Source organism: Bombina bombina, chromosome 1 (assembly GCF_027579735.1).
Source record: "Bombina bombina isolate aBomBom1 chromosome 1, aBomBom1.pri, whole genome shotgun sequence".
Lineage (NCBI taxonomy): Eukaryota > Metazoa > Chordata > Amphibia > Anura > Bombinatoridae > Bombina > Bombina bombina.
In genome coordinates, this window is record NC_069499.1 from 237,778,051 (window position 1) to 237,805,628 (window position 27,578).

The 27,578-nt window shown below is 43.2% G+C and overlaps 1 protein-coding gene across 1 annotated transcript in view; it reads right to left on the minus strand.

Moving 5' to 3' along the window:
• The window catches only part of KNL1 (kinetochore scaffold 1), an 817,310-nt gene that overhangs the window by 280,990 nt on the left and 508,742 nt on the right, over positions 1-27,578 (minus strand). Inside the window, 1 exon segment of the mRNA XM_053711756.1 lies at positions 13,252-13,339. Coding sequence (XP_053567731.1) covers positions 13,252-13,339 — 88 coding nt within the window.

The window sequence follows — 27,578 nt, forward strand, 5'->3', positions numbered from 1 at the left end:
ATCTCGAAGATACGAGTCAATCCTGGCAACCTTACGTTGCTGGGAAATCTTTCCCTTCTCTGAATCCGAGTCTTCCTCTATATTATATAATGAGGAATAATATTTGTGAAACGCAGAAGCTATCTGTTTGCTACTATACAAACGGTTCCCATCTGCGGTTTTAATCGAATGGATATAAGACTGTATCTGCCTTCTTTTAAGGGCTCTGGCCAAGATTCTCCCTGGCTTGTTCCCTCCCTCATAGTAAAAGCGCCTAAGGGATAATGCCTTCTTTTGACGCACTTCCTCCAAATACTTATTCAGTTTAGCTTTTGTAGAGCTTAATTTATTTTTTACATCTAAATTCTGAGGGTCGGACTTGTGGGAGGATTCTAGGGTTTTCAATGAGGAGAGCAGGTCATTGTATCTTATTCTGTAACGTTTGTTAAGTATTGCTTTGTGCTTAATGAGGACCCCCCGAATTACACTTTTATGAGCTTCCCATACCGTCATAATCGGGGTGACTTGGGGCGTATTTATTTCGAAGTAATCTTTTAGGGATTTGCGTATGTCCTCTAAGATTAAAGGATCTTCTAATAAAGTGTCATCTAATTTCCATGTATGATTTGTGATTGGGATGTCAGGCCAGTGAATCAGGCACGAGACCGGAGCATGATCTGACCAAGTAATGTGGCCAATATCACAGCTTTGAGTGATTGAGAGGGCATTGGTATCTGTGTATATGTAATCTATCCTCGAGTAGCTGTTGTGCGGGATAGAGTAAAAGGTGTAATCTCTCGAGGTCGGATGTAGAGTTCTCCAGGCATCATGTAGTCCTACATCTCTAAGGGTTGAATTAACCTGGTGTATTGTAGAAGAGGGGGTGCAAGTAGCACCTCTCGAAGAGTCCACAGCGGGATTAGCAACCAAATTAAAATCCCCTGCCAGGAAGGTAATCCCCCTGGAGTGTTCTAATAAGAGAGCTGCTACCTTTTTGAAAAAGTGCCCCTGTGAAGAGCTAGGTGAATATACCGACGCCAGTGTGATGTAGTGACCGTATAGTGTTCCTATTGCCAGTATATATCTCCCCTCTGGGTCCCTCTCGACCTGGGTCACCTGAAAAGGGACCGATTTGTGGAAAATGATACCCACTCCCCCCTTTTTGCTCGTCCCCGAGGCAAACAAGGCCCTTGGGTACTGTGGATGGAACCACTTGGGCTCTCTTCCTCTCCGGAAGTGTGTCTATAGCATTAAAATTATCTGGCTTTGGAGCTTGGTTAGTTCTCTAAAGGCGATGGAGCGTTTACCGGGACAATTTAGTCCCTTAGCATTTATTGTGGTGATATTAATGCCATGATCCAGAAACTTACTGACCTTGGGCTGCATGATTATATACCCTGGGGTTGGGGAAAAAAAAAAAAAAGGGGAGGGAGAAGAAGGGAGTTAGTAAAGAGAGGAAGGTAGGTGGGGAGGGGGTCGGTATGTATTAGTAGAAAGAAAAGGGAGTTGAGGGAAGTAGGTTAGGAGGAAAAAGAGAAAGAGAATCAAGTATAGAGAACAACAGATTATCTTATTAGCGTTATGCAATTAACTTTCTTGTTCTGATATATACAAAATGTTACAATTCTGTAAACAATTTTGCAATGTATGAAAACTAATCTAGATACAAAGGAAAACTCTGTATCTCAACAATTTCAAACCTGTAGTACTAACAATAGGGGAAAAGCCCCATAACTGGCGTTAATTATAACAAACTTTTATACCCCAATCGATCCCTTGGGGTATGATAACGTATGGCAGTTAAAACTATTTTGAGAACTGGTGCATTGCACTATATGTCGTGTAGTTTCATTTGTCTGGCATATGTTGTGTTGTGAATCAGGACAAGTAGAAGTACTCTGCAGGACTAAGAGTGATAGTACATGACGTGTAAAGTAGAGTGAGGACCTGTGACTGCCCGTCTATGTTCATCCAGTAAGAAAAGAGGGGCATATGGATCATATGATATTTAAGGTGTACAGTTCTCTTTGCAATGAAGGCGTAAATAAGAGAAAAAATTCAGTCATGTACTGTGTTCTTGGTGGGGTGTATGTTTAATGTGCTTCACTTTCTTTAAATGTGATAACTACCCATGTAGTGGTCAGATCAACGACTGGTTATGTGTGTTGGGTCAGGAAATTTGTATTATGCTTGATCATTTCTTTCTGCATAGGTATCAGGGGCGTGTGCCTTATATCTTAAATATGAGATGTGTCTGGTGTATTGACTTCTGTACACAAGGCCTATTCACAAACAGACATCTGTTAAATTCCCAACCCAACCGCCCCTCACAACAACTAAAATCAAATTATAGTTACTCACAGTACACCCATGGCCCAACAAAAACTTTTTACAACATCACAATTTCCCCCTCTTATTTTTTTTTTAACACTTATGAGCGACAGTTCAGCAGGAATGTCCCTAGACAGTTCTGACGTTCTAGAGGGCCACCGCAGTGACCTACAGTTCAAAGGTGGGCAAAGTGTTCTATGAATTTAACTAAAACTGGTTAGAGAAACAGTACGTTACCCAGCCGTTTCTCGTCAGCAGCAGTTATCCGAAAGAGGATTGGGAGGAAGGCGCCTCAGTTTCATCGGTTGTGCTCTGTTGTGCAGGTGGACGCAGGGACAGGCCGTCGAAGAATCTCTTTTTCATCTGATCCTGATCTGAAAATAACAGTTTTATTGTTGTTGCTGGCTATGATAGAAACTGGAAATCCCCAGCGATACTGAATCTTATGGGTTCTTAATGTTGATGTTATATGGCTTAATTCCCTCCTCTTTTGGAGGGTGGTTGGCGAAAGGTCCGTAAAGATCTGTATTTCTGCTCCTGCATGAGTTATGGGGTGTTTGCGCCTTGCTTCTTGAATGATCTCTTCTTTGTCCTTGAAGCTAAGGAATTTTACAATGATGTCTCTTTGCGGAGCTTTACTGGGAGGCCTAGGCCTAAGTGCCCTATGTGCTCTTTCCAGCGGTATTTATGGGGCAGTGGGATTTCCCTTTACAATCCGAAAAAGGGCTTGCAGGTAACCTTCTATCCCTTGTTGGGGAACTGTTTCAGAGACCCCACGAATTTGCAGATTGTTCCTGCGACCTCTGTTATCAAGGTCCTCTATTTTGTCATTTAAAAATTGCAGATTGTCAGAGTGGTGTTGCAGCACAGTAGAGTTCTGTTTTATGGTGGTTGTAGCAGTGTGGAAGTTGGTCTCTACTTTGAGTATTCTTGAATCAAGTGCTGAGATATCCTTTCTGAGTTCTCCAAATAGGCTTTTCATCTCTTGCATTACTCCTCTAATGTCCTCCTTGGAACATAAGTGCACAATGTCCTCTTTAGTGAGGTACGGTGACTGAGGTGTTTCAGCGTGTAAAGTAGAGGTCTGTGATGAAGCCATTTCTTCTCTATCTATATTTTTGCTTGAATCTATGGGCTTTAAGTATTGGGAGAGTGTCTTTGAAGTTATTGACTTATCAGCCCTGTTTTGCCTCCTATTAGTCATTACCTACTCACTTTGTGAATTTTCCCACACCTTAGGTAATGTGTTAGTGTGCGTGGTTCACACTGTATATCACTAGGGGAAGTATTTTCAAAGAACAGGTTCCTGCTGTTTGTTTTGTTTTATTATGAGTCTTATTGCCCCCTTTTTGTATCTTTAAGATACAGAGTCTATCTTATATAGGCCCTAGGGAGATGTTCCCTGAGACCTGTATGTGTCAGCTGCTCTCTGCGCTAAACCTGCTTGGAGCCTCACCTCTGAGTATCGGGTCCTGTGAAGGCAGCCTCCGGCTCACGGCGGGTAACACAGTCCGCCTCTCCGCTGTAGAAGCCCTGCGGATCGCTGCTATCTTTCGGCTAATAGGCCTCCCCAGGACCGGAGGTCTCGTGCTGTAATCTGCGTGTGGTTTCCGTTGTTAGCTGTGGCTAGTGATGGTGGCCGCGAGCAGCGCGGATGTAGGCCTCATCTGTCGTCCGCTCCAGAGGTGAGTTCTGCTGTGCCAGGCCCGGTGTCCCCAAAGTCCTTGCTGTATAGATCGACTGAGAGAGTCTTAAGGGGACCCGCGCATGCCGGCAACTCACTGTTATGGGCCTTATGTACTTAGCTATCAAGCGGGCCTGCGGCAGTCTTGGGGTCAGATCCCCATCGGGCGGATTCGTCAGCGGAGTAGAGACCTCTGAAGGTATCGGGTGTATGCCAGGGTCTATAAATTAATCCATCCAGTGTTAGTTATGTCCATTTATTGCCATATAAGCTAGTTTGCCAGTTTTAGGTGCGGGAGCCCTTCTAGTGCGTGGCCATCTTCCAGCGCGGCCAGACTCCACCCTCCGCAGGATATTTTTTAATGTAAAAAAGTGTGCCACGACAAAAAAAAAGGTTGAAAATCACTGCACTAAACAAGTCTTATCAGTAGGATCAGTAGTTACAGGAATCCCTCACACTGCCTCCCTTGTCTATGTGCTGGGAAACTCGTACATTGTAAGTCCTAATTAGTCTGGGCGTGCCCACCAAGATGCCCAGAAACAGTTCCACAGTCCCAGCACCCTTCATGCTCTGACCGGGCAAATAGGGCAAAAACATAAAATTATGCTTACCTGATAAATTCATTTCCATCTGTGGGAGGAGAGTCCACTGCTTCATTCATTACTTGTGGGAAATAAGAACCTGGCCAACAGGAGGCGGCAAAGACACCCCAGCCAAAAGGCTTAAATACCTCCCCCACTCCCCACATCCCCCAGTCATTCTGCCAAGGGAACAAGGAACAGTAGGAGAAATATCAGGATATAAATGGTGCCAGAAGAATAACGTTAAATTTAGGTCCGCCCACCAGAGCAAACGGGCAGGAGCAGTGGACTCTCCTCCCACAGATGGAAATTAAATTATCAGGTAAGCATTTATGTTTTCCATTTTAAAGGGAGGAGAGTCCACTGCTTCATTCATTACTTGTGGGAACAAATACCCAAGCTCTAGAAGACACTGAATGAACTAAAAACGGGAGGGTAAAAGGAGGCGGACCCTATAATGAGGGCACCAGAGCCTGCAGAACCTTTCTCCCAAACACAGCTTCCGCCAAAGCAAAGACATCAAATTTGTAAAACTTTGTAAAAGTATGTAAGGAGGACCAAATAGACGCCTTACAAATCTGCTCCACAGAGGCCTCATTCTTAAAGGCCCAAGAAGAGGCCACAGCTCTAGTTGAGTGAGCCATAATCCTCTGAGGCGGCTTATGTCCCGCTGTCTCATAGGCCAAACGGATAATGCTCCTCAACCAAAAAGACAGAGAAGTGGAAGAGGCCGTCTGCCCCCTACGCTTCTCTGAATACACCACAAATAAGGACGAAGTCTGTCTGAAATCTTTTGTGGCCTGAAGATAAAACTTCAAGGCTCGAACCACATCCAAGTTATGCAGTAACCTTTCCTTAGACGAAGAAGGGTTATGATACAAGGAAGAAACTACTATCTCTTGATTGATGTTACGATCTGACACCACCTTGGGAAGAAATCCCAACCCAGTGCGAAGCACAGTCTTATCAGCGTGAAAAACCAGGTAAGGGGGCTCAGATTGCAAGGCCGCTAACTCAGAGACCCTGCGAGACGATACAATAGCCAGAAGAAATAGAACCTTCCAGGAAAGAATCTTGTCATGCGCATGCATAGGCTCAAACGGAGCACTCTGCAAAACCTTTAGAACCAAGTTTAAACTCCAAGGAGGAGCAGAATTTCTAAAGACAGGTCTGATCCTAGACAGAGCCTGAACAAAGGACTGAATATCAGGAAGCTCCGCTAGCTTCTTGTGTAACAGCACCGACAACGCCGAAATCTGTCCCCTTAAGGAACTGGCAGCAAGACCCTTATCCAGTCCATCCTGGAGAAAGGCCAGAATCCTGGATACCCTAACCTTGTGCCAGGGATATCCACGTTCCTTGCACCAGGATAAGTAGGTCATCAACACCTTATGATAGATGCGATGAGTGACCGGCTTCCTGGCCTGGATGAGAGTATCAATTACTCTCTCAGAAAAACCTCTCTTAGCCAAGACTAGGCGTTCAATCTCCACACAGTCAGCCTCAGAGAATAGAGATTTTGGTGCAGGAAGGGACCCTGAACCAGCAGATCTCTGCGCCAGGGTAACCTCCATGGAGACAATGACATCCCCACCAGATATGCAAACCACGTCCTCCGTGGCCACAACAGAGCAATCAGAATGGTCGAAGCTTGCTCCTGTTTGATGCGTGCCACCACTCGAGGAAGAAGTGGCAACTGTGGAAATATGCAAATTAGGTTGGACTCCACTAAGGCATCTATCAGCTCTGCCTGTGGATCCCTGGACCATGACCTATATCTGGGTAGCTTGAAGTTGAGTCTGGGTGCCAGGAGGTCTATTTCCAGCGTCCCCCATCTGATGCAGATCTCAGCAAACACCTCGGGATCGAGAGACCATTCCCCCCGGATAAAACAAATGTCTGCTGAGAAAGACTGCTTCCCAATTGTCCACACCCGGAATGTGGATCGCTGAGATCGCACAATTGTAAGTCTCTGCCCATTCCAGAATCCAAGATACTTCCCTCATGGCTAGGGAGCTTCTCGTTCCCCCCCTGATGGTTTATATAAGCCACCAAGGTAATGTTGTCCGACTGGAATCTGATGAATCGGGGCGACCCCAGGTAGGGCCAAGCCCTCAGAGCATTCAATATCGCTCAAAGTTCCAGAATATTTATTGGTAGAGTTGACTCCTATCGAGTCCACCTCCCCTGTGCCCTTCTTGCACCCCAAACAGCTCCCCATCCTGATAGACTTGCGTCCGTGGTCACAATTTCCCAGGATGGCCTCAAGAAGGATGTACCCTGGGCCAGCTGACCCGGACAGATCCACCAAGAGAGGTATTCCCTCACTCGGTTGTCCAGAGAGATCTGTTGGGATAGATCTGAGTGATCGCCATTGTCTCAACATGCATAACTGAAGAGGTCTGAGATGGAACCTGGCGAATGGAATGACATCTATGCTGGAAATCATGAGCACAATCACCTCCATACACCTGGCCACAGATGTCCTTGATGAGGTCTGAAGGGAAAGACAGCTGTACGCAATCTTGGAACGTCTCTGATCTGTCAAGAATATCTTCATAGATATGGAATCTATTATCGTACTCAGGAACTCCACCCTGTTGCTGGGAACAGGAGAACACTTTCTTTCGTTTATCTTCTATCCATGGGATCAAAGGAGAAGAAGAGCCCTCGAATGGTCGTCAGCAGGACTGCAGAACGGAGCTTGGACCAGAATATCGTTCAGATAAAGAGCCAGCGCAATACCACTGGCTGTCGCTACTGCAAGTAGCGCCCACAGAACCTTCGTAAAGACTCTTGGGGCAGTTGCAAGACAAAAGGTAGGGCCACAAACTGGAAGTGTTGGTCTAGAAATGCGAATCTTAGGAACCTGACGTGGTCCTTGTGGATTGGCACGTGAAGGTAGGCATCCTTCAAGTCTATTGTCGTCATAAATTGCCCCTCTTGAACTAGGGGCAGGATCAATCTGATCGTCTCCATTTTGAACGATGGAACTGACAGAAACTTGTTTAGGCACTTTAGGTCCAGAATTGGTCGAAACGTGCCCTCCTTCTTTGGAACCACGAAAAGATTTGAATAGTACCCTAGACCCCTTTCTGCTAGAGGTACTGGAACGATTACCCCGAGAGATGAGAGATTCCTCACGCACTCTAGAAAAACGTCTCTTCTCTGGTCTTGAAGATAGATTTGACAGGAGGAATCTGCCCCTGGGCGGATGAGTCCTGAACCCTATCTAGTAACCCTGGGTGATAACCTACAGAAACCAAAGAATCCTGGACGTCTTTCATCCAAGCCTCTGCGAACAGAGATAGTCTGCCACCTACGTGATCCAGCGACGGATCGGGGGCCGCCCCTTCATGCTGACTTTGTCTTGGCGGGCTTCTTGCTTTGCTTGGACTTGTTCCAAGATTGAGCTTGCTTCCAAGATCCCTTGGACTGCACGGTCTTCGCAGCAGGCTGCTGGCGTTGAGACTTGTCCGAACGAAAGGGACGAAAAGTAGAGCCCGTAGGCTTATTCTTCTTATTCTGCGGAAGGAAAGCACCCTTGCCTCCTGTGACCGTGGATATGATAGAGTCCAGGCCTGGACCAAAAAGAACTTTCCCCTGAAACGGAAGGGATAGTAATCTAGACTTGGAAGTCATGTCAGCAGACCACGACTAACCATAGAGCCCTGCAGGCTAGAACAGAGAAACCTGATGTTTTGGCATTCAGGGGAATAACCTGCATGTTTGCATCACAGATAAAAGAGTTAGCTACCCTTAAGGCCTTAATCTTTTCCTGTATCTCCTCGAGGGGAGTCTCCACCTCGACCATAGTTGACAGTGCTTCACACCAATAGGTAGCTGCTCCAGCCACCGCAGTAATCGCAGCTGCCGGTTGGAAAACAAACCCCTGTGAGTTGGAACATCTTTCTCAACATGGATTCTAACTTCTTATCCACGGGCTCTTTGAACAACGAAATATCCTCGAGGTGAATAGTCGTACACTTAGCGAGCGTGGGGATAGCTCCATCCACTTAGGAATGGACCCCCCTAGCTCAAGCTGAGAGACCGGAATGAGGAACTGCTTTTTAAAAGAGGTAGAAGGAGAAAAGGACGAGCCCAGTTTCTCCCACTCATCTAGCTTAGGGATCAAAGCTTCTTCTGGAAGCTTCTGTTCCGGAACCTTCAACGTAGCAAGCACTTCTTTCAGTAAAAAGCGCAAATGCCCCATCTTAAACTTGAAACCTGGTTCCTCCGAATGCGGAGGTCTAGAAGACGCCGATTCAGTCCCTGAGGAGCGCCCTCCGACGTGTCAGAGGCGTCCTCCTCATCGGATAATCTCTCAGATACATCCAACGGAGTAGATGACCCTTGGGACGGAGGGCTATGTCTTTCCCTTCGCTTGCGCTTCGCAGGGCGAGGTAGGGCATTGAAGGAAACCGTCTCTTGCAACTGGGCAGCGAAATCTGGCGGGAACGCACCTCGCGGGATGGAGATCCCTCAGAGGTGGACGGCTCAGTAGTACTAAATATCTTATTCTTTTTAGATATTGCAATCTTATCAAAGCATGTGGAACACAGTTGAGCAGGCGGATCAACCTGTACCTGCTCACAATAAACACAGGTATTAGATTTGATTAAAGAGGGAGTCTCCTCTAACATCTCAGAGTCCTCCATAGCTTGCGCCTTTAATACGGACTGAGATAGATTAAATGGCACCTTTCTACACCAATGGCCGGGGCACTCACCACCTCCTATGACCCGGACCATGGAGAAACCGTTACGTCTCCCACAAATGCCGATCAGGAAAGAGGAAGTTCAAGAGGCCACACCTGGTCACATGGAGTACCAAGCAGGACTGCCCCTGCACTATATAGAAAACGAGCCAAAAAACAGGCCGCACCGATCTTCACCTGACTGTTCACACATTGCTAGAGCCTCATCTCACACATGACGTAGCAATAACACAAAGATATTATGCATAAATTCCCCCCTGTTCAATAATCCCCTTTCCAGGGATATTATCTATACAGATAAAAGGAGACACACTGTGACTGTCGTCTTGCGTTATCATATGAGTATAAATGAAACGATCTTACCAGAATCTATGCTGTGGAACAGGAACACGGTAGCATCGCTCCTGACATGGACTTGAGTGAATAAAGGCAGGCAGCGAAACTCGTCAACGCTGATTGTCAAGGAGCTGTTAACATGAGTCAGGATGGTTTTGCAGAGATGACACTCCCTGCATCTCCGGACTCTAACTTTCATCCATGGTCTCACTGAGAGACTCCAGTCCCATTTCGAAGAGTACTAGCCTCCATAAGAGACTACTCCAAATCTTCTGACACTTCTCTGCCAACCTCCTGTGATGAAAGGCAAAGAAAGACTGGCGGATGAGGGGAGTGGGGGAGGTATTTAAGCCTTTGGTTGGGCTGTCTTTGTCTCCTCCTGGTGGCCAGGTTCTTATTTTCCACAAGTAATGAATGAAGCAGTGGACTCTTCTCTCATTAAGATGGAAATCCCTGGGCCATAATCAGTGGGCAGGAGGCTAGCTCACAGCTCTCTCCAGAAGCCCCAGTGACCGTTGGTTCTGTCACACCTTACAAACTTCTTAAGAGTCTTTAAAACTAGTACTGATCTAAAAATACCTTCCTTTTTTGGAACAATGAAGATATTTGAATAAAATCCCCTCCCCTGCTCCAGCAAAGCAACTGGATCAATTCCATATCTTCCAGATCTGAAATATACTGAAGAAAAGCTTGAGATTTTACAGGATGTCTTGGAACATTGGACAGAAAAAACCTTCCCCTGGGAGGCCTTGTTCTGAATCCTATTTGATATCCCTGAGAAACAAAATTCCGAACCAAGGGATCTGGAAAAGAAGCCTCCTGAAAGAAGCTTAAACTGCCCCTTACGAGAACTTTTGGATCGTGGACCGCACCTTCATGCAGTTTTGGAAGTAGGGATAGATTTCTTATCCAGCTTTGACTTGTTCCAGGTAGCATTAAGTCTTCAGACTGAATCAGAGGAATCTTGCTTTTGAGCAGAGGAGTCAGTTTTCTGCTCTTTATTCTGACAAAAGGAACGAAAATGACTAGAAGCTATGGATTTCCCTTTAGGCTTTCTGTCTTGAGGAAGAAAAGCCCCTTTACCTCCAGTAATAGTGGAAATAATAGAATTTAAATCAGAACCAAATAATGTATTTCCCAGAAAGGAAAGACAGTAATCTAGATTTAGACACCATATCAGCAGAACAGGATTTTACCCACAAGACCCTCAAGGAAAGAATAGCTAAATACATGCTTTTGACAAAAATCATCATAATATCAAAAACAGCATCACAAATAAAGGAATTGCCACACTGAAGCAAACCCAATACATTTGAACTAACAGAGTCGTCAGAAAACTACTCTGAAAGACTAGACAACCAGTAAGTAGAAGAAGCAGCTACATCATCAATAGAAATAGCTGGTCTGAGAATAAAACCTGCATGTAAATAGGCCCTTCTATGAAAAGATTCTAACGTTCTGTCTAAAGGGTTCTTAAAAGAAGTACTGTCTTCCAAAGGAATAGTAGTACGTTTAGCCAGAGTGGATATGGCCCCATCCACCTTGGGAACTGTTTCCCATAAATTTGTATTAGTAGCTGGAGGGTAAAGGATATAACTTTTTAAACTTTGCAGAAAGAATAAAAGAAATACCTGGCTTAGACCATTCCTTAGAGATCATGTCAGAGATAGCATCAGGTACAGGGAAAACCTCAATGAGATAAACAAGTGTCTTAAAAACTGAATTTAAATGATTACAAGGCTTATCATCAGAAACTTTAGGATCTTTAACCCCTAAAGTAACTAACACCTCTTTTTATTGAAAATGAATATGTTTAACTAAACAAAAAAGAGGAAATATCAGGTTCAACATCAGATGAAGAATCCTCATCCCCAGAGGAAACTTCACCATCTGAAGAAAAAAAAAACTGTATCCCTGGACTCAGGACACATTGCACTTGTAGAAGGTAAAATCTGAACTGACCTGAAGGTAAAATCTGAACTGACCTTTTACGCTTATTTGAAGGCGGGAGAGCAGCCAACGCTTAAGAAACTGCAGTCTTGATAAAAAAAAATTAATGGAAGAAGGCAATACTTCAGCATTATCCTGTAATGAACAAAGAGTAGGTGCATTAACACCCAGAGAAACATAATTGAATTGGTCTGATTGCATTAACAAATGTAAACATTAGCCACAAAAATGAGCTGGAGAAGGCACTTCGGCTTCCTTACAATAAGCACACCTAATAATGGTAGAACAGTGTTCAGGAGACTCAGTTTCTTGGTTAAGTGAGCCAAAAAAGCTGATGCATGCAAAACCGTAAGGGAACAGTGGAAAAGATCTGTCCCAGAGCCATATATATATACATATATAAATAAACTTTCAAAAGTCCCATAACCTAGCTATATTAGTGTTTAAATGTTAAATAAAGAGATTCTTACTAATAGACACTCATCCACTAGTAATAAAGTAGCAGACAGCCAAACCAGTACTGAAACATATTGGCAATATGGAATAGAAGTATATTGTAGGTCCATAAAGGGAGGCAAAAGACAAGTCCCTGCAACCAATTATAGAGGGTTTATGAAAAATGTCCCATGAGGTGAAACAAAGAATCAAACCATACCACAAATACATCCTTCTGACAAGCACTGTACTCTGAGGGGAAACCGGGACTGAAAACACCTCTCTCTAAAAAATCACATGTACATCTTCATTCTTCTACCCCCTCCAGCGGAGGCAAAGTAAAAACTAAGGTATGGGGGTGGTCGGAAGGGTTTAATAGAGCTCTTGGGGTTTGGGAGTCTTTGCCCCCTCCTAGTGGTAGAGAAGAGTAATTCCCAAGAGTAAGGATTGTTAACTCTCACCACCTGTATGAAAGAAATCCTAAGTGAAAATCTGAATAGAAAGTATTGCAGTAAACGGGGAAACCTCTGAGATATCAGGCATTCTACTAAATTTGCAGTGCAGACAAAATGCAATCATATTTAGCCTGTAAATCTACCCTTAAACACTCCACTTTTTCTAAAATTAAAAGGAGATATTAACTCTAAACACTGTCTATAAGGTTAACAAATATACAGGACCCTCAACTTCCTGCATGCACATGCAGGACCTGGTAACAAGAAAGAAAGAAATTGTTTAACAATGCAGCAAAATTGGCATTTGTAAAAAAAATGCACATATATATATCTATGCTAAAAACAGCATTCTGATTAAGCTCAACTGTCTCTAAAATAGGAACAATATAGTGAGGGAGATGCATGTGAACCTAGGAAAACACTAACAGACCATACTGAGGAAATTTCTGGGTTAACCCTCACAAGATGAGAAGCGTGTCTGCATATTAGGACTGTCTGCATTATTATAGATAAGATGTGCCAAAAGCGTGACTGGGCCCTTGCAGTAGCAAACATGCTGAACCGAAAGGGGTCAAAATTAGTGTTTGTTTTGTATAGAGTTAAAAAAAAGAAAACCAAAGTTGGAACAAAGGTTGAGCCTGCTTATGTGAGATGTTTGCAGATACTCTGCTAAGATGTTACATAAATCAGATGCTTTATACCAGCATTATACTTCAAATCATTCTTCAAGAGTGTGTGTGTAAGAAATACAAATTGCATTATATAAAATGAAAAAACACTTACCAGTTTCTAACAAAGAGATGAAATTATCTGTCTCTTCTAGAAGTTTATCGAAGTGACTTAATTTAGACTGCAGCTGATCAAGTTGCACCTGGAAATGATATTAAACTACATTTCAGATTAGAGCAAAAATGAATAAACCTTTCCAACTTATAAGCAGAATAGAATAAGTGTTTGTGGCATTTAGATGAACAAATTAAAATAAAAAATGAACTATTATTTTATCCAACAGATAAACAAAGTGAACAGGAACAAAGTGAAAGCAAATTTAGGAATAAGAAGAGGGTCGGTATTTTGCACTTTTTAAAGAGGGTTGACAGCCTATGACCTATGGTGTAGGTCAGGGGTGTCAAACTCATTTGAGTTGTGGGCCATTTTCCATACAAGTGCAATTTACATGGGCCGCACACTACCTACATATCTTGCCATTACTAAACAAAGCAGTGGTGTTTGCTATAACTGCATACATTTAAAAAGATTGTGTTTTGTAACTCCTAATTAACTTACACTGGCTTGATGAAATGCTCTCTACTGCTTTTAAGAAGGTGACACACATGCTCCATCCATGCTATTTTTTTTCTCTAGCAGCCCTGTTCCGAGCACACTCACAGTTTAGCATATGCATGCGCATAGTATAACATTTCCTCTGCATTATAAATAGTGGATCACAATGCTGTCAGCATAGCGACACACTGTTTATATAGTGATAGACATATACCTGTTGGATATAATATAAAATAAACATAAAAAATATATCAAATATAAAGTACTGTATGTGATTTTAGTTAAAGAGAAAATTATTTAAAGGAATGGGCAAAGATTATGTGTGAAATCAGTGCTGCCAGAGTAATGAACACATATAAAGAAGTGCTGCATGTGCCAAATAAATCATTATGCACTTATTTGTGTTTGCTTTTTTCTTTTGAACAACAATGTTACCTGTTAAAGACTGAGGTGTTTTAATAATCTTGTTACCATAGTGCAGCTGCTCACTTTACAAAAAGTAAATCACAATGCCAGAACAAAAGGGATACAGTCATTAAAATGGAGACCTGAATGGAGGTTGCACGTATGCAACTCCCAAACAGTAAGCACACTCCCTCTTTAAGTAGAAAGCATATTATAATTATTATTTTCCACATTTTTCATGGAGGTGGCGCTGGCCACACAAAACTAGGTCGAGAGCCGCATGCGGCCAGTGGGCTGCCAGTTTAACACCCCTGGTGTAGGTAAACACATCTTCTACAAGGCTGGGGAGAATCATACCACACCCTACATATGTTTCCTCTCCTTGCTGCTTGATTCTGTTCACATGTACCCAATCAAGAAACTATTTGAAGGGAAAATAAAGAGACCATGAAACGACAATGCAAGGTATAAGAGTGGATCATACATGTATGTAAGCCATGGTGACTGTCATATTATACCACTTCTATATTAGGAATAAAGCTAGAATTATTTTAAATTCTTGAAAAATCATGTAATTAACATTGGCTCAGACCAGAAGTTGGGCCATAAAGTCATATAGCTTGTAACTTCCACATAGACCTTCAGAGCCTGAACCACATCCAGGCTGTGTAGAAGACACATTTTAGATTCTTGGTGAATGGGCACAAGGAAGGAACAACATTTTTGTGATTGATAGCATCTGTTGAAACCTTTGAAAGTAAGCTGAAAGCTCAAAAACAAAAAGAAGATGTAAATCATCTTGAATGTTTAAAGCAGTGCATCCACCAGAACTACCTGATGATCAAATTACCTGGCACAACAACACAGAAGCATGTCGTTCAAGTGAAAGGCCATCAGATCTATCTCTGGCCTTCCCCAGTGCCTCGTTATCTGGTTAAAAACCTCCTAATGCAAGACCATTTCCCAGGTTGAAGGCATTATTGACTTAGAAAGTCTGCCTCCCAGTTGCCTCCCTGAATAAAAATGGCTTGGATGAAACTCTGATGATACTCCACCCACCTGATGAAGAGAGATCCCTCCCTTATTGCGAAGGAACTGCATGTTCCTCATTGATGACTCCACATGAAAAAAAGACAGCGAGGAGAACCGGACAAGAGGGTCCTTAAAACGTAACTTTTATTTTAAGCAATGACAGCAAGGTAAAAAAACTATGTAAACGCACAAATCTCTAAGAGAGGAGGTAACTGCAGATCCCGCTAACGTGTTTCGGCATTAGCTTTTGTCACATAATCCCTGTAAATATAGATGTAGAGATATGCATCTTTAAGGTCTATAGACACCATGAACTGCCATCATTGCACTAGAGGGAGATTAGTGTGTAGAGTCTACATTTAAAAGTAAAACCTTCAAAATTTAGGACAAAATGTTCCCACCTTTTTAGGAACTAGAAACAGTATTCAGTAGAAAACTTGATGTTTTTAGTCACAGGGAACTGAAGAATAACTCTCCGTCCCTCTAGTTAAGGACTGCACTTTTAGTTGATCCTAAGACATGGGAATGATGAAAAATCACTTGTGGAGGCTTGGAGCAAAATGCTGATTCTGTATCCTTATTATACTAAATCTGGAACTCCAGGATCTGTAATAGAGCATGCCCAAATCACCTGAAACAGTCACAGCCTGTCCCTTACAGGAGGAGAATTCTAGCAGAGGGCATACCTTCATGCTAATTTGGAAGCGGGAGTAGACTTTTTGATGGTTTAGTCTTAGACCAGAACAAGTTGGGTTTCCAAGATGATTTAATGGATTCTGCAGCTTGAGTAGAGTAAGAGTTGTTTTTTTTCTGGAGTGCCAAAAAGGAACAAAATCGTCCTGCAGTTTGGCTTTAACCCCTGGATTTCTTAACCTGTGGCAATAAACACCCCCCCCCCCCCCCCCCCCCCAGTAACAGTGGATATAATAATATACAGGACAGGCTTTCACCTTTAAAGGAAAAATATAAAAGGCTGCTTTTAGAGACAATGTCCAATATTTAGCAATAAGGAAGATATATAGCACTTTTCTCCTTTATGCCTACCACTTTCACTGCTGCATTACAAAAAAAATATAAAAAAAATGGTGGCAACCTTAACTAGCTTAATCTTACTCTTTCTGGTTGCATGAGGTGTATCCCAACAAATAGACATGGCTACTTCAATGCAGGCCATCAATGAAAGGAACATCAATGAAAGCATTCAAGCTTGCAGTTCACTGGATATGTGGAGAAGGTTTTATCCTTAAAGGGAACAGTAATCCACACAGCTAATTTGGAGGTAGTAAAGACAACTTGAATAACTGTTTCCCAAACTTCTATTTTAGAAGCTGGCAAACGAAACAGGACACCCCGCCAAAGGCTTAAATACCTTCCCCACTCCCCTCATCTCCCAGTCATTCTGCCAGGGGGAACAAGGAACAGTAGGAGAAATAGGGTAAAAATAGTGCCAGAAAAATAGCTCTAGAGGACACTGACTGAAAAAAGTGGATGGACAAAAGAAGGGGGACCCTAAACTAAGGGCACCACAGCCTGCAGAACCTTTCTCCCAAAAGTTGCTTCTGCCGAAGCAAAAGCATTAAATTTGTAAAATTTTGCAGAAGTATGCAAGGAAGACCAAGTAGCAGCCTTACAAATCTGCTCCATAGAAGCCTCATTTTTAAAGGACCAAGAAGAGGCGACAGCCCTAGTTGAGTGAGCCGTAATCCTCTGAGGAAGCTTATGTCCCGCTGTCTCATAGGCCAGACGGCTCATGCTACTTAACCAAAAAGACAGTGAAGTGGAAGAGGCCTTCTGCCCCCTGCGCTTCCCCGAATACACAACAAATAAAGACGAAGTCTGTCTGAACTCCTTCGTGGCCTGAAGATAAAACTACAAGGTCCGAACCACGTCCAAATTATGAAGCAATTTTTCTTTTGATGAAGAAGGGTTAGGACACAAAGAAGGAACTACTATTTCCTGATTGATGTTACGATTCGACACAACCTTGGAAGAAACCCCAATCCAGTGCGAAGAACAGCCTTATCAGCGTGAAAAAAAAGGTAAGGAGGTTCACATTGCAAGGCCGCTAACTCAGACTCTGCGAGCCAAAGCAATCGCCAGTAGGAATAGGACATTCCAGGAAAAAATCTTAATGTCAAGCGCATGCATCGGCTCAAATGGAGCCCTCTGCAAAACCTTAAGAACCAAGTTTAAGCTCCAAGGAGGAGCAGAATTTCTAAAGACAGGTCTGATCCTAGACAGAGCCTGAACACAAGGACTGAATGTCAGGAAGCTCCGCTAGCTTCTTGTGTAACAGTACAGATAACGCTGAAATCTGTCCCTTTAAGGAACTGGTGGCAAGACCCTTATCCAGACCGTCCTGGAGAAAAGCCAAAATCCTGGATACCCTAACCTTGTGCCAGGGATATCCCCATTCCTCACGCAAGGACAAGTAGGTACTCCACACCTAATGATAGATGTGTCGAGTGACTGGCTTCCTGGCCTGAATAAGAGTATCAATCACTCTCTCCGAAAATCCTCTCTTGGCTAAGACTAGACGTTCAATCTCCATGCAGTCAGCCTCAAAGAATTGAGATTTTGGTGTAGAAAGGGACCCTGAACAAATAGATCTCTGCGACAGGGTAACCTCCATGGAGGAGACGATGACATCCCAACCAGATCCGCAAACCACGTCCTCCACAGCCACGACGGAGTAATCAGAATAGCCAAAGCTTGCTCCTGCTTGATGCGGGCCACTACTCGAGGTAGAAGAGGCAACGGTGGAAATATGTAGGTTGAACTCCCAGGGCACCGCTAAGGCATCTATCAGCTCTGTCTGTGGATCCCTGGACCGCGACCCGTATCTGGGTAGCTTGCAGTTGAAGTCTGGACGCCATGAGGTCTATCTACGGCATCCCCCATCTGTTGCAGATCTTCACAAACACCTCGGGGTGGAGAGACCATTCCCCTGGATGAAACGATTGTCTGCTTAGAAAATCCGCTTCCCAGTTGTCCACACCCAGAATGTGGATCGCTGAGAGTGAACAATTGTCAATCTCTGCCCATTCCAGAATCCGAGATACTTCCCTCATGGCTAGGGAGCTGATGGTTTATGTAAGCCACCGAGGTAATGTTGTCCGACTAGAATCTGATTAATTGGGACGACCCAAGAGGGGGCCAAGCCCTCAGAGTGTTGAATATCGCTCGAAGTTCCAGAATATTTATCGGTAGACTCGATTCCTCTCGAGTCCACCTGCCCTGTGCCTTTTTGGCACCCCAAACAGCTCCCCATCCTGATAGAGTTGCATCCGTGGTCACAATCTCCCAGGATGGTCTCAAGAAGGATGTCCCCTGGGACAGCTGTCCTGGACGGATCCACCCAGAGAGAGATTCCCTTGTTCGGTTGTCCAGAGATAACTGTTGGGATAGATCTGAGTGATCGCCGTTCCATTGTCTCAACATGCACAACTGAAGAGGTCTGAGATGGAACCTGGCATATGGAATGACATCTATGCAGGATACCATGAGCCCAATCACCTCCATACACCTGGCCACAGATGTCCTTGATGAGGTCTGAAGGGAAAGACAGTTGTACGCAATCTTGCAACGTCTCTGATCTGTCAAGAATATTTTCATGGATAAGGAATCTATTATCGTACCTAGGAATTCCACCCTGTTGCTTGGGACCAGGGAACTCTTTCCTTTGTTTATCTTCCATCCGTGGGATCGAAGGAGAAGAGTCATCGAGTGCACCTCCTCGAGACTGCAGGACGAAGCCTGGAAAAGAATATCATCCAGATAAGGAGCCACCGCAATACCTCTGGCTCTCGCTACCTCGAGTAACGCTCCCAGAACATTTCGTAAAGACTATTGGGGCAGTCGCCAGACCGAACGGTAGGGCCACAAACTGGAAGTGTAGGTCCATGAATGTGAATCTTAGGAACCTCAAGTGATCCTTGTGGATTGGAACGTGAAGGTAAGCATCCTTCACATCTATTGTCGGCTTGAATTGTCCCTCTTGAACTAGGGGCAGAATCGATCTGACCGTCTCCATTTTGAATGATGGGACTGACAAACTCGTTTAGGTATTTTAGGTCCAGAATTGGGCGAAACATGCCCTCCTTCTTGGGGACCACGAAAAGGTTTGAATAATACCTCAGACCTTTTTCTGCTAGAGGTACTGGGACTACTCCGAGAGAGCAGAGATCCCTCACACATCCTAGGAAGGCGTCTCTCTTCTCTGGACTTGATGACAGATTTGACAGGATGAATCTGCCTCTGGGTGGATGAGTCTTGAACCCTATCATGTAACCCTGGGCTACGACCTCAAGAACCCAAAAGTCCTGAAAAAAAAAAAAGATAGTATGCTCCCTACGCAATCCAGAGACGGATCAGGGGCCCGCCCTTCGTGCCTATTTTGTCTCTGCAGGCTTCTTTCTCTGCTTGGTTTTGTTCCAAGAGTTAGCAGGCTTCCAAGATACCTTGGCCTGCTCTGTCCTCGCAGCAGTATGCTGGTGATGAGACTTGTCCGACCGAAATGGACAAAAAGTAGACCCTTTAGGCTTATTCTTCTTATCCTGCGGCAGGAAGGCACCCTTGCCAACTGTGACCGTGACCAGGCCTGGACCATAAAGAACCTTCCCTTTAACAACTAGACAAACTAGTTGTAACTGAGAGTACAACAAAGTTATAAAGAGAGAGTAAATCCACTAGTGTATAATCACACTGTCACATCTACTGATATCATAAGGTTTTCCAAAAAAATAGTATTGAAAAATTAGTTCCCATTCATTCATACATTATAGTTTATTAGGCTAAGGAACTCACACTCATACAAGTAGCAAAAGCTGTGAATTAAAACCACTTGAACTCTGTGATTAGCATAATAGCCTTAAAGTTAATATGTTACTATTAGATATCCTCAATCCAGATAGATTAAAGTTAACTAAGCCCTTACAATCCGAGGGCTGTTTTACTTTTACATATGCAATAAAGGATATGAGGATATAGTATTAACTATTTAGTACATAATCTGTCACAAGAGTAAGCAAAGTTAAAAACGGACGATAGGAGAGACAAAGCTGCCCCTATCGGACCCCTGACGCGCGTTTCACGAACGCTTCCTCAGAGGGGGTGCGGGCCGCTGCTACTCGGCGTCTTATATTCAATCTTAATGCCCACCACTAACACCGGATTGGATACCGGATTGGGAGTTGTCTCCTTACGCTTGGTTGATTCTCCTGTCAATCTTGGTAGGTATTTTACGTAGGAGACATTCAGAAAAAAGGGGATGTGTGCTTGATAGGTTACTGAGGCAACCCCAATCAGCAAATACGCTTGTCTTGCCTACAGTGGGTGTGCAGATTCGAATTGCTGTGATTGGATGATCAACTAGCAAAGGGTTATTGTAAACATCACAGTAGCTAGATTATAACTCTGTTGGTATACAATTCTTATTGACTAAAATTTGCAATTATGAAGTATATACCTGCGATTCCTCTTCTGATTACACACTAATAGATCAATTTATACTTTGTGGAATTTATATAATGCGTTTATGGATTATACTCACAATAATCAAATCTTTTTCGTTTTTTACTTTTTTACTATTCTTGTTAGAATTCAATTGCGCAACAATAAGTAATCAATGTTATCTTCTTATTTTTTGCATAACAATTTCAGGATTCGTACTTCAATATCTATGTACGAGATAAGTATTATGTGTTAATACTAACTACTTATTTTTACTGGTCACCGTCCTCACGGTTCATATCGGTGTGTGCTGTAAACTATATGCTTACTTACAAGCTATTACTATTCGCTTATATTTAATGCTAGGTTGAAGTAGTTATTCTAACATTACTGATATTCCTAGGATGCTAGGTTGAAATAATTATTCTAATTTCCCTGATATCCCAGATGATCCTGTGGCCAAATTCTTTATGCTGGATGGAACAAGCATATTATGTACTCAGAATATTTAAGATTGTACAGAATCCATATCTTTAGAAGTATTAAGATTGTAAAGATATTTTACTGACACCAAGGACCAAGCTGCGAACAGTTCAATTGTAATGTGTGAGGAAATGTATAAATCTAAATAGATATATACTGATGTTCATTGTGCTACCGCTCTAAAGCTATTCAAGTGTAAGTGAGTGTGCCCAATTTGAAAAAAATATATATGTGCTCAAATCCTAACGTGCAATTTATTCTTGAAACCACTACATAACAACACTTAAATAAGATTGTGGTGAATGTGTATAAATTATAAAAATGACATTATAAAAGTAGTGTGTATGTGAATGAATGTTTTAAGGGATATCAAATCCTATTATTATGTTCCAGTGACACACGAACCTCCAATCACTGGAACATAATAATAGGATTTGATATCCCTTAAAACATTCATTCACATACACACTACTTTTATAATGTCATTTTTATAATTTATACACATTCACCACAATCTTATTTAAGTGTTGTTATGTAGTGGTTTCAATGATATCAGTAGATGTGACAGTGTGATTATACACTAGTGGATTTACTCTCTCTTTATAACTTTGTTGTACTCTCAGTTACAACTAGTTTGTCTAGTTGTTGTTAGGTTTCTTAGTGAGTAATCCACTCCAGGTTTTGCTTCTTTGCAGAATCAATAATTCCAGTATCTGAATATTATATGCAAAACGTTAATTCGGGTAAAACCTGGCAACATTTCCATAAATCTACTCCCCCCAACCCCTTATCTCTAAATAACCTTCCCTTTAAATGGAAGGGAAAGTAAACTAGACTTAGAAGTTGTGTCAGCAGACCACGACTTTAACCAGAGCCCTACGGGCTAAAACAGAAAAACCTGATGTCTTGGCATTCAGGCGAATAATCTGCATATTTGCATCACAGATGAACGAATGAGCCACCCTTAAGGCCTTAATTCGTTCCTGTATCTCCTCGAGGGGAGTCTCTACCTTGACCATAGCTGACAGTGCATCACACCAATAGGTAACCGCACCAGCCACCAAAGGGACCGCCGCTGCCGGTTGAAAAACGAACCCATTGAGTGGGAACATCTTTCTCAACATGGATTCAAATTTTTGTCCATGGGCTCCTTGAACAAAGAGCTATCCTCGAGCGGGATGGTTGTTCTCTTAGCGAGCGTGGAGATAGCACCATCCACCTTAGGAATGGCCCCCCACAGCTCAAGCTGCGAGTCCAGAACGGGGAACAGCTTTTCAAAGGAAAAAGAAGGGGAAAAGGATGAACCAAGTTTCTCCCATTCATTCTTAATATTAGCCATTTTAATGGGACCGGGAAAGTCTGAGGCACCACAATGTCCTCATAAACCCTATCTAGGGATCAGAGGTTCCTCTGGCAGTTTCAGTTCAGGAACCTCCAACGTAGCAAGCACCTCTTTCAGCAGAAAGCGGAAATGCTCCATCTTAAATTTAAAATCTGGCTCCTCCGCAGACGGAGTTCTAGAAGTCGCCGATTTCCACCCAGAAAGAGCGTCCACCGAAGAGTCAGAGTCCTCATCATCGGGTGATAATCTGTCAGACATCCAGCGGAGTAGATGACCCCTGGGACAGATAGCTATGTTTCACCTTTCGCTTGTGTTTAGCAGGGCGTGGTAAGGCATTAGAGGCCGCAGAAACCTCCGTTTGTAACTGATCAGTGAAATCTGGTGGCCAAAGGGCCCCTCCCGCGGGAGGATTAGCATTGCCCTGGGGAGCTGTATGTGCAATCGTAGATGAGTGTAGGGAACGCAAACTCGCGGGACGGTGAACCCTAAGAGGTGGACGGCTCAGTTGTACTAAATATCTTACTCTTTTTAGATATTGCAATTTTATCAAAGCATGTGGAACAGAGTTGAGCAGGCGGATCAACCGGAACCTCCTCACAATAGACACTGTTATTAGTTTTAATTAAAGAGGGAGTATCATCTAACATATCAGAGTCCTCCATAGCTTGCGCTTTTATTGCAGACTAAATAGAAAAATAAATGGCACCTTTATATCCCAATGTCCGAGGCACTCAACCACCTCCTATGACCCGGACCACAAAGAAACAGCTTTGTCTCTTACAACCGCTGTTTAAGAAAGAGAAATTTAAAGAGGCCATTCCCGGTCACATGGAGTGCCATGCAGGACCGCCCCTACACTAGAGAGAAAACACGCCAAAAAAAGGCCCACTTCGATCTCTCACTAAGAAACTGACTGTTCACACACTGATAGAGCCTCGTCTCACACATGACACAGCATTAAAACATAATAAATAATATTATGCGCAAATCCCCTCCTGTTCAATAACCCCCTATCCGAGGGTATTACCCATGATTCTATACAGATAAAGGAGCCACAATGTGACCGTCGTCTTACGTTATCATATATGTGTAAATGAAACAATCTTACCAGAATCTACGCTGTGGAACAGGAACACAGCCTTTCAAGTGTGACAGGGTATTAGCATCGCTCCTGACATGGACTCGAGAGCAGAAAAGCAGGCAGCGAAACTCATTAACGCTGATTGCTTATGAAACTGTTAATATGAGTCGGGATGGTTTCGCAGAAAGACTCCCTGCATCTCCGGACTCTAACATTTACCCATGCTCTCACTGAGAGGCTGACAGGACTACTTAAAACTCCAGTCCCATTTCGAAGAGTACTATCTTCCATTAAAGACTACTCCGAATCTTCCGACACTTCTCTGACAACCTCCTGTGACGAAAGGCAAACAATGACTGGGGGATGAGGGGAGGTATTTAAGCCTTTGGCTGGAGTGTCTTTGCCTCCTCCTGGTGGCCAGGTTCTTAATTCCCACAAGTAGTGAATAAAGCAATGGACCCTCCTCCCATTAAGATGGTAATTTATTTAGTGAATTAGGGACATACCACAAAAACAACATTTTTGCTTACCTGATAACATGTGGGATATAATTCCCTAATAGTGGTGGGAAGTATTTCCCACATGTTATGGACCCTATGAACTATTATATTACAAAAGAAATAAAATATTTTACTTTTGAAAATGACAATCCCAAATCAAGTCATTTAATAATATGATATTCACTGCTGCAACATTTATCTGCACAAATGACAAAGCATATGAGTGAAAGGCTCTTGCTTCTTCTACAATTATATTTCGCATTATTAAACAGTTAAGATCCTATAAGAAATACATTTGAAACAAACAAAAAAAAATTATGATTACCTGATAAATTATTTTCTTTCCTGGCATGGAGAGTCCACGATTCTGTTCATTACTGTTGGGAATTCACTTCCTGGTCACCAGGAGGAGGCAGACACCCCAGTCAGAGCTTAAGTATCCTCCCACTACCCATACTCCCCCAGTCATTCAGCCGAGGAAATAAAGGAAAGGAAGGGTATATTACTGTAGGTGCCTGAAGATTAAAAAAATTAAAAGCCGCCGAAAAAGCAAATAAGGGAGGGTCGTGGACTCTCCATGCCAGGAAAGAAAATAATTTATCAGGTAAGCATAAATATTGTTTTCGTTTCAATGGCATGGAGAGTCCACGATTCCATTCATTACTGTTGGGAAACCAATACCCAAGCCAGAGAGGACACAGAATGGACAGGGAGGGAGAACTAAAGGCAGGCGGACCTAAACTGAAGGCACCACCACTAGAAGCACCTTTCTCCCAAAAGAAAAGCCTCAGCTGAGGCAAAAAACATAAAACTTGGAAAATGAGAAAAAGTATTCAAAAAGGATCAAGAAGCGCCTTATGTATTCGTTCCATGGAAGCTTATTCTGTAAAGTCCAGGAAGAAGAAACAGCATGGGTAGAGTGAACCGTAAAACTCTCCTCATGCAGTAGCTCTTGAACCATGGCGCGTACACCACAGACAAGGAAGAAGACTGCCTAAAATCCTTTGTAGCCCGGAGATAGAACTTGAAGGCACGTACCACATCCAGGTTAATTAGAAGACGTTTTCCTTCTGGAAAGTTTAGGACAGAAGGAAGAAACGATGATTGGACTGCGGTCAGAAACCAACTTGGATTTCTTGAACCAAGAAACCGACTTATCTGCATGTAAAATAAGACAAGGGGGTCACCTGTAAGGCAGGTGGCAACAAAAACAAAACTTTCCAAGAAAAAAGTTTAAAATCCCATGAAAGCATAGGCGTAAACAGAGCCCCTGAGAGCACAAAGAACTAAAGTAAGGCTTCAAGGAGAAACAACTGATATAAAAACAGGCCCGATTCTTACCAGGACCTGAATAAAGAATGATCATCCAAAAAAATAGCTTAAGTAGCAAAACCTAAAGGGCACCATCATTCCCTTTAAGAAACTCCATTCTCCAAACATTCTTGGAGAAACAAAAGAATGTGAGAAACTCTCACAAAGAGCCAAGAGAAACCCCTTGACTGCACCAGGAGAGATAGGTGTGGACATTATGATACAACAGGCCACACATACTTATGAACAACCCTTATTTGAAACTTCACTTTTAGACAGGGCTAAGAGATTAAACTTCATGCAAACATCTTTTTAAAGCAAACTGCTCAATGAGGACGCCGCTGGAAAACTCCCTTGCTAGGCTCTGCCTGGGATTAAACCAGGGACTCCTGGTTCAGAGTCCAGTTAGCTCTGTCTGGTCACTGGAGGATGTCTTCAGAGAAACTAATTAATGAAGGAACAGACCTTGAAGTAGAGGATCCACCCTCAAAGGTAACCTCCACAAAGGGAAGGAAGATATCTTCTTGAGATCTGCAAACCAAGACCTGTGAGAAGAAGCTGGAGCAATTAGGATCACAGAGGCCCGCTACTGATTGATGGATGAAAGGAACAGATATGCCGGACTGAAAAAAAGACAATAGAGGATTTTCACCCAGTGAAGGATGCAATAGGCTTCCTTCATATCTAAGGAACTCCCTAATCCTCCCTGATGGAAGCTAAATCTACTGATACATTATCAGATTGAAACTGATAAACCGGACGGAACTCAGATAAGACCACACTACCAGAGCATTGACAATTGCTCTCAAATATAAAAAGAGATTCCTCCAGCAACTGGGATATCATCTTAAGAACCCCAGACAGCAACTCAGCCGGAGAGGCTGGTATCTGACACAAACTCCCACAATTCTCAAAAAACACCTGCCTATGGCCAAATGACCTTGACGGAGCCATCAAGAGAGAGATTCTCTTGTATGGTTGTCTAGAACGATTGCCATTCCTAAAATTCATTAAGGCTACCATGAGATCAAGTACTTCCATGTACCGTGCCACAGAAAGACTGGCTAAGGATTGAAGAGAGACATAGGCATAGAGAAGCTTGAATCATCTTAGATCTGGAAGCAAGATGTTTATGGAAAAAATTATTGACCCTAACCAAAAGGAAAGGAGAAATTCAAAAGGAAAAATCCAAATAAAGGACAAATCCAGGAGCCACAAAGGCATGACCGCCCAAACCGGCGGCAAGGAAGTCTGAAATCCTCCCAACCTCCAACCCATGCGGCAAGGAATACCCCACATCCCGACATAAAGACGGAATCATGAGAGAGTCAAACTAGTATTTATATAGCGCCCTTCTTCCAGTGGGCCACAAAGCTCTCAGATGAACCAAATCGGCAGCTGAATAGTAAAAGTTGTGATAATTACCCAATCTGAATGGTACTCAATGTATCGTCAGAAGGATGAAGGGCAATCTATCCTGCCGGGATAGAACCTGAGACCCTAGGGTCTTTAAACAGGCCTAGTAGTCAGGGCATTTTACCAACTGAGCTACCTCGCCGACATTGGCCAGCTAGAGAGGTGAATGAGGACTGAACCAATCTCCCCCAAGCCTCACGAACCCTCAGGTCCATTTAGAATAAACTAAAACTTGTAAAAGAGAACAAGAATTACACAATAATATGTGAGGCACTCAGCGTCCAACCGGACCAGCCAGGCAGAACAGGTGCCACGTGTCTGAATTAGGCCTCAGGACAGAAGGACTGTTTCTGTCAAGGCCGTATAGAATCCACCCGTGAGAGGGAAAACAGTAGACAAACATAGGACTTAACACATCCTTAACAAACTTCCTTAGAAGTAACAGTGCCATCAAACGTGAGTATCGATTCCAGACAAATTTCCTGAAGGAAACAAAATATGAGCGTTATTCATATAAAATAAAGGATGAGGCAACCCGCAGGTTTATCGCCTAAGTAGAACAGACGAACCCGCAGGAACGCCCAACAGGGCCCTTGTTCTACCAAGCTCATATTGAAAAAAGAAGAAGATTACTTCATCCCCTTATGTCTATTTCTGCAAGCTAATCGAAGAAGCAGACTGAGAAGTCTCAGATCCAATAAATATGGGATCTTCCAACAAGGCCAAAGCGTGCCTCAAAAGAACACGAAGGCTAGTCAGTCTATACCAAAAATTGCAGCATACCCCCGCCGGAGCGAAGTACAAC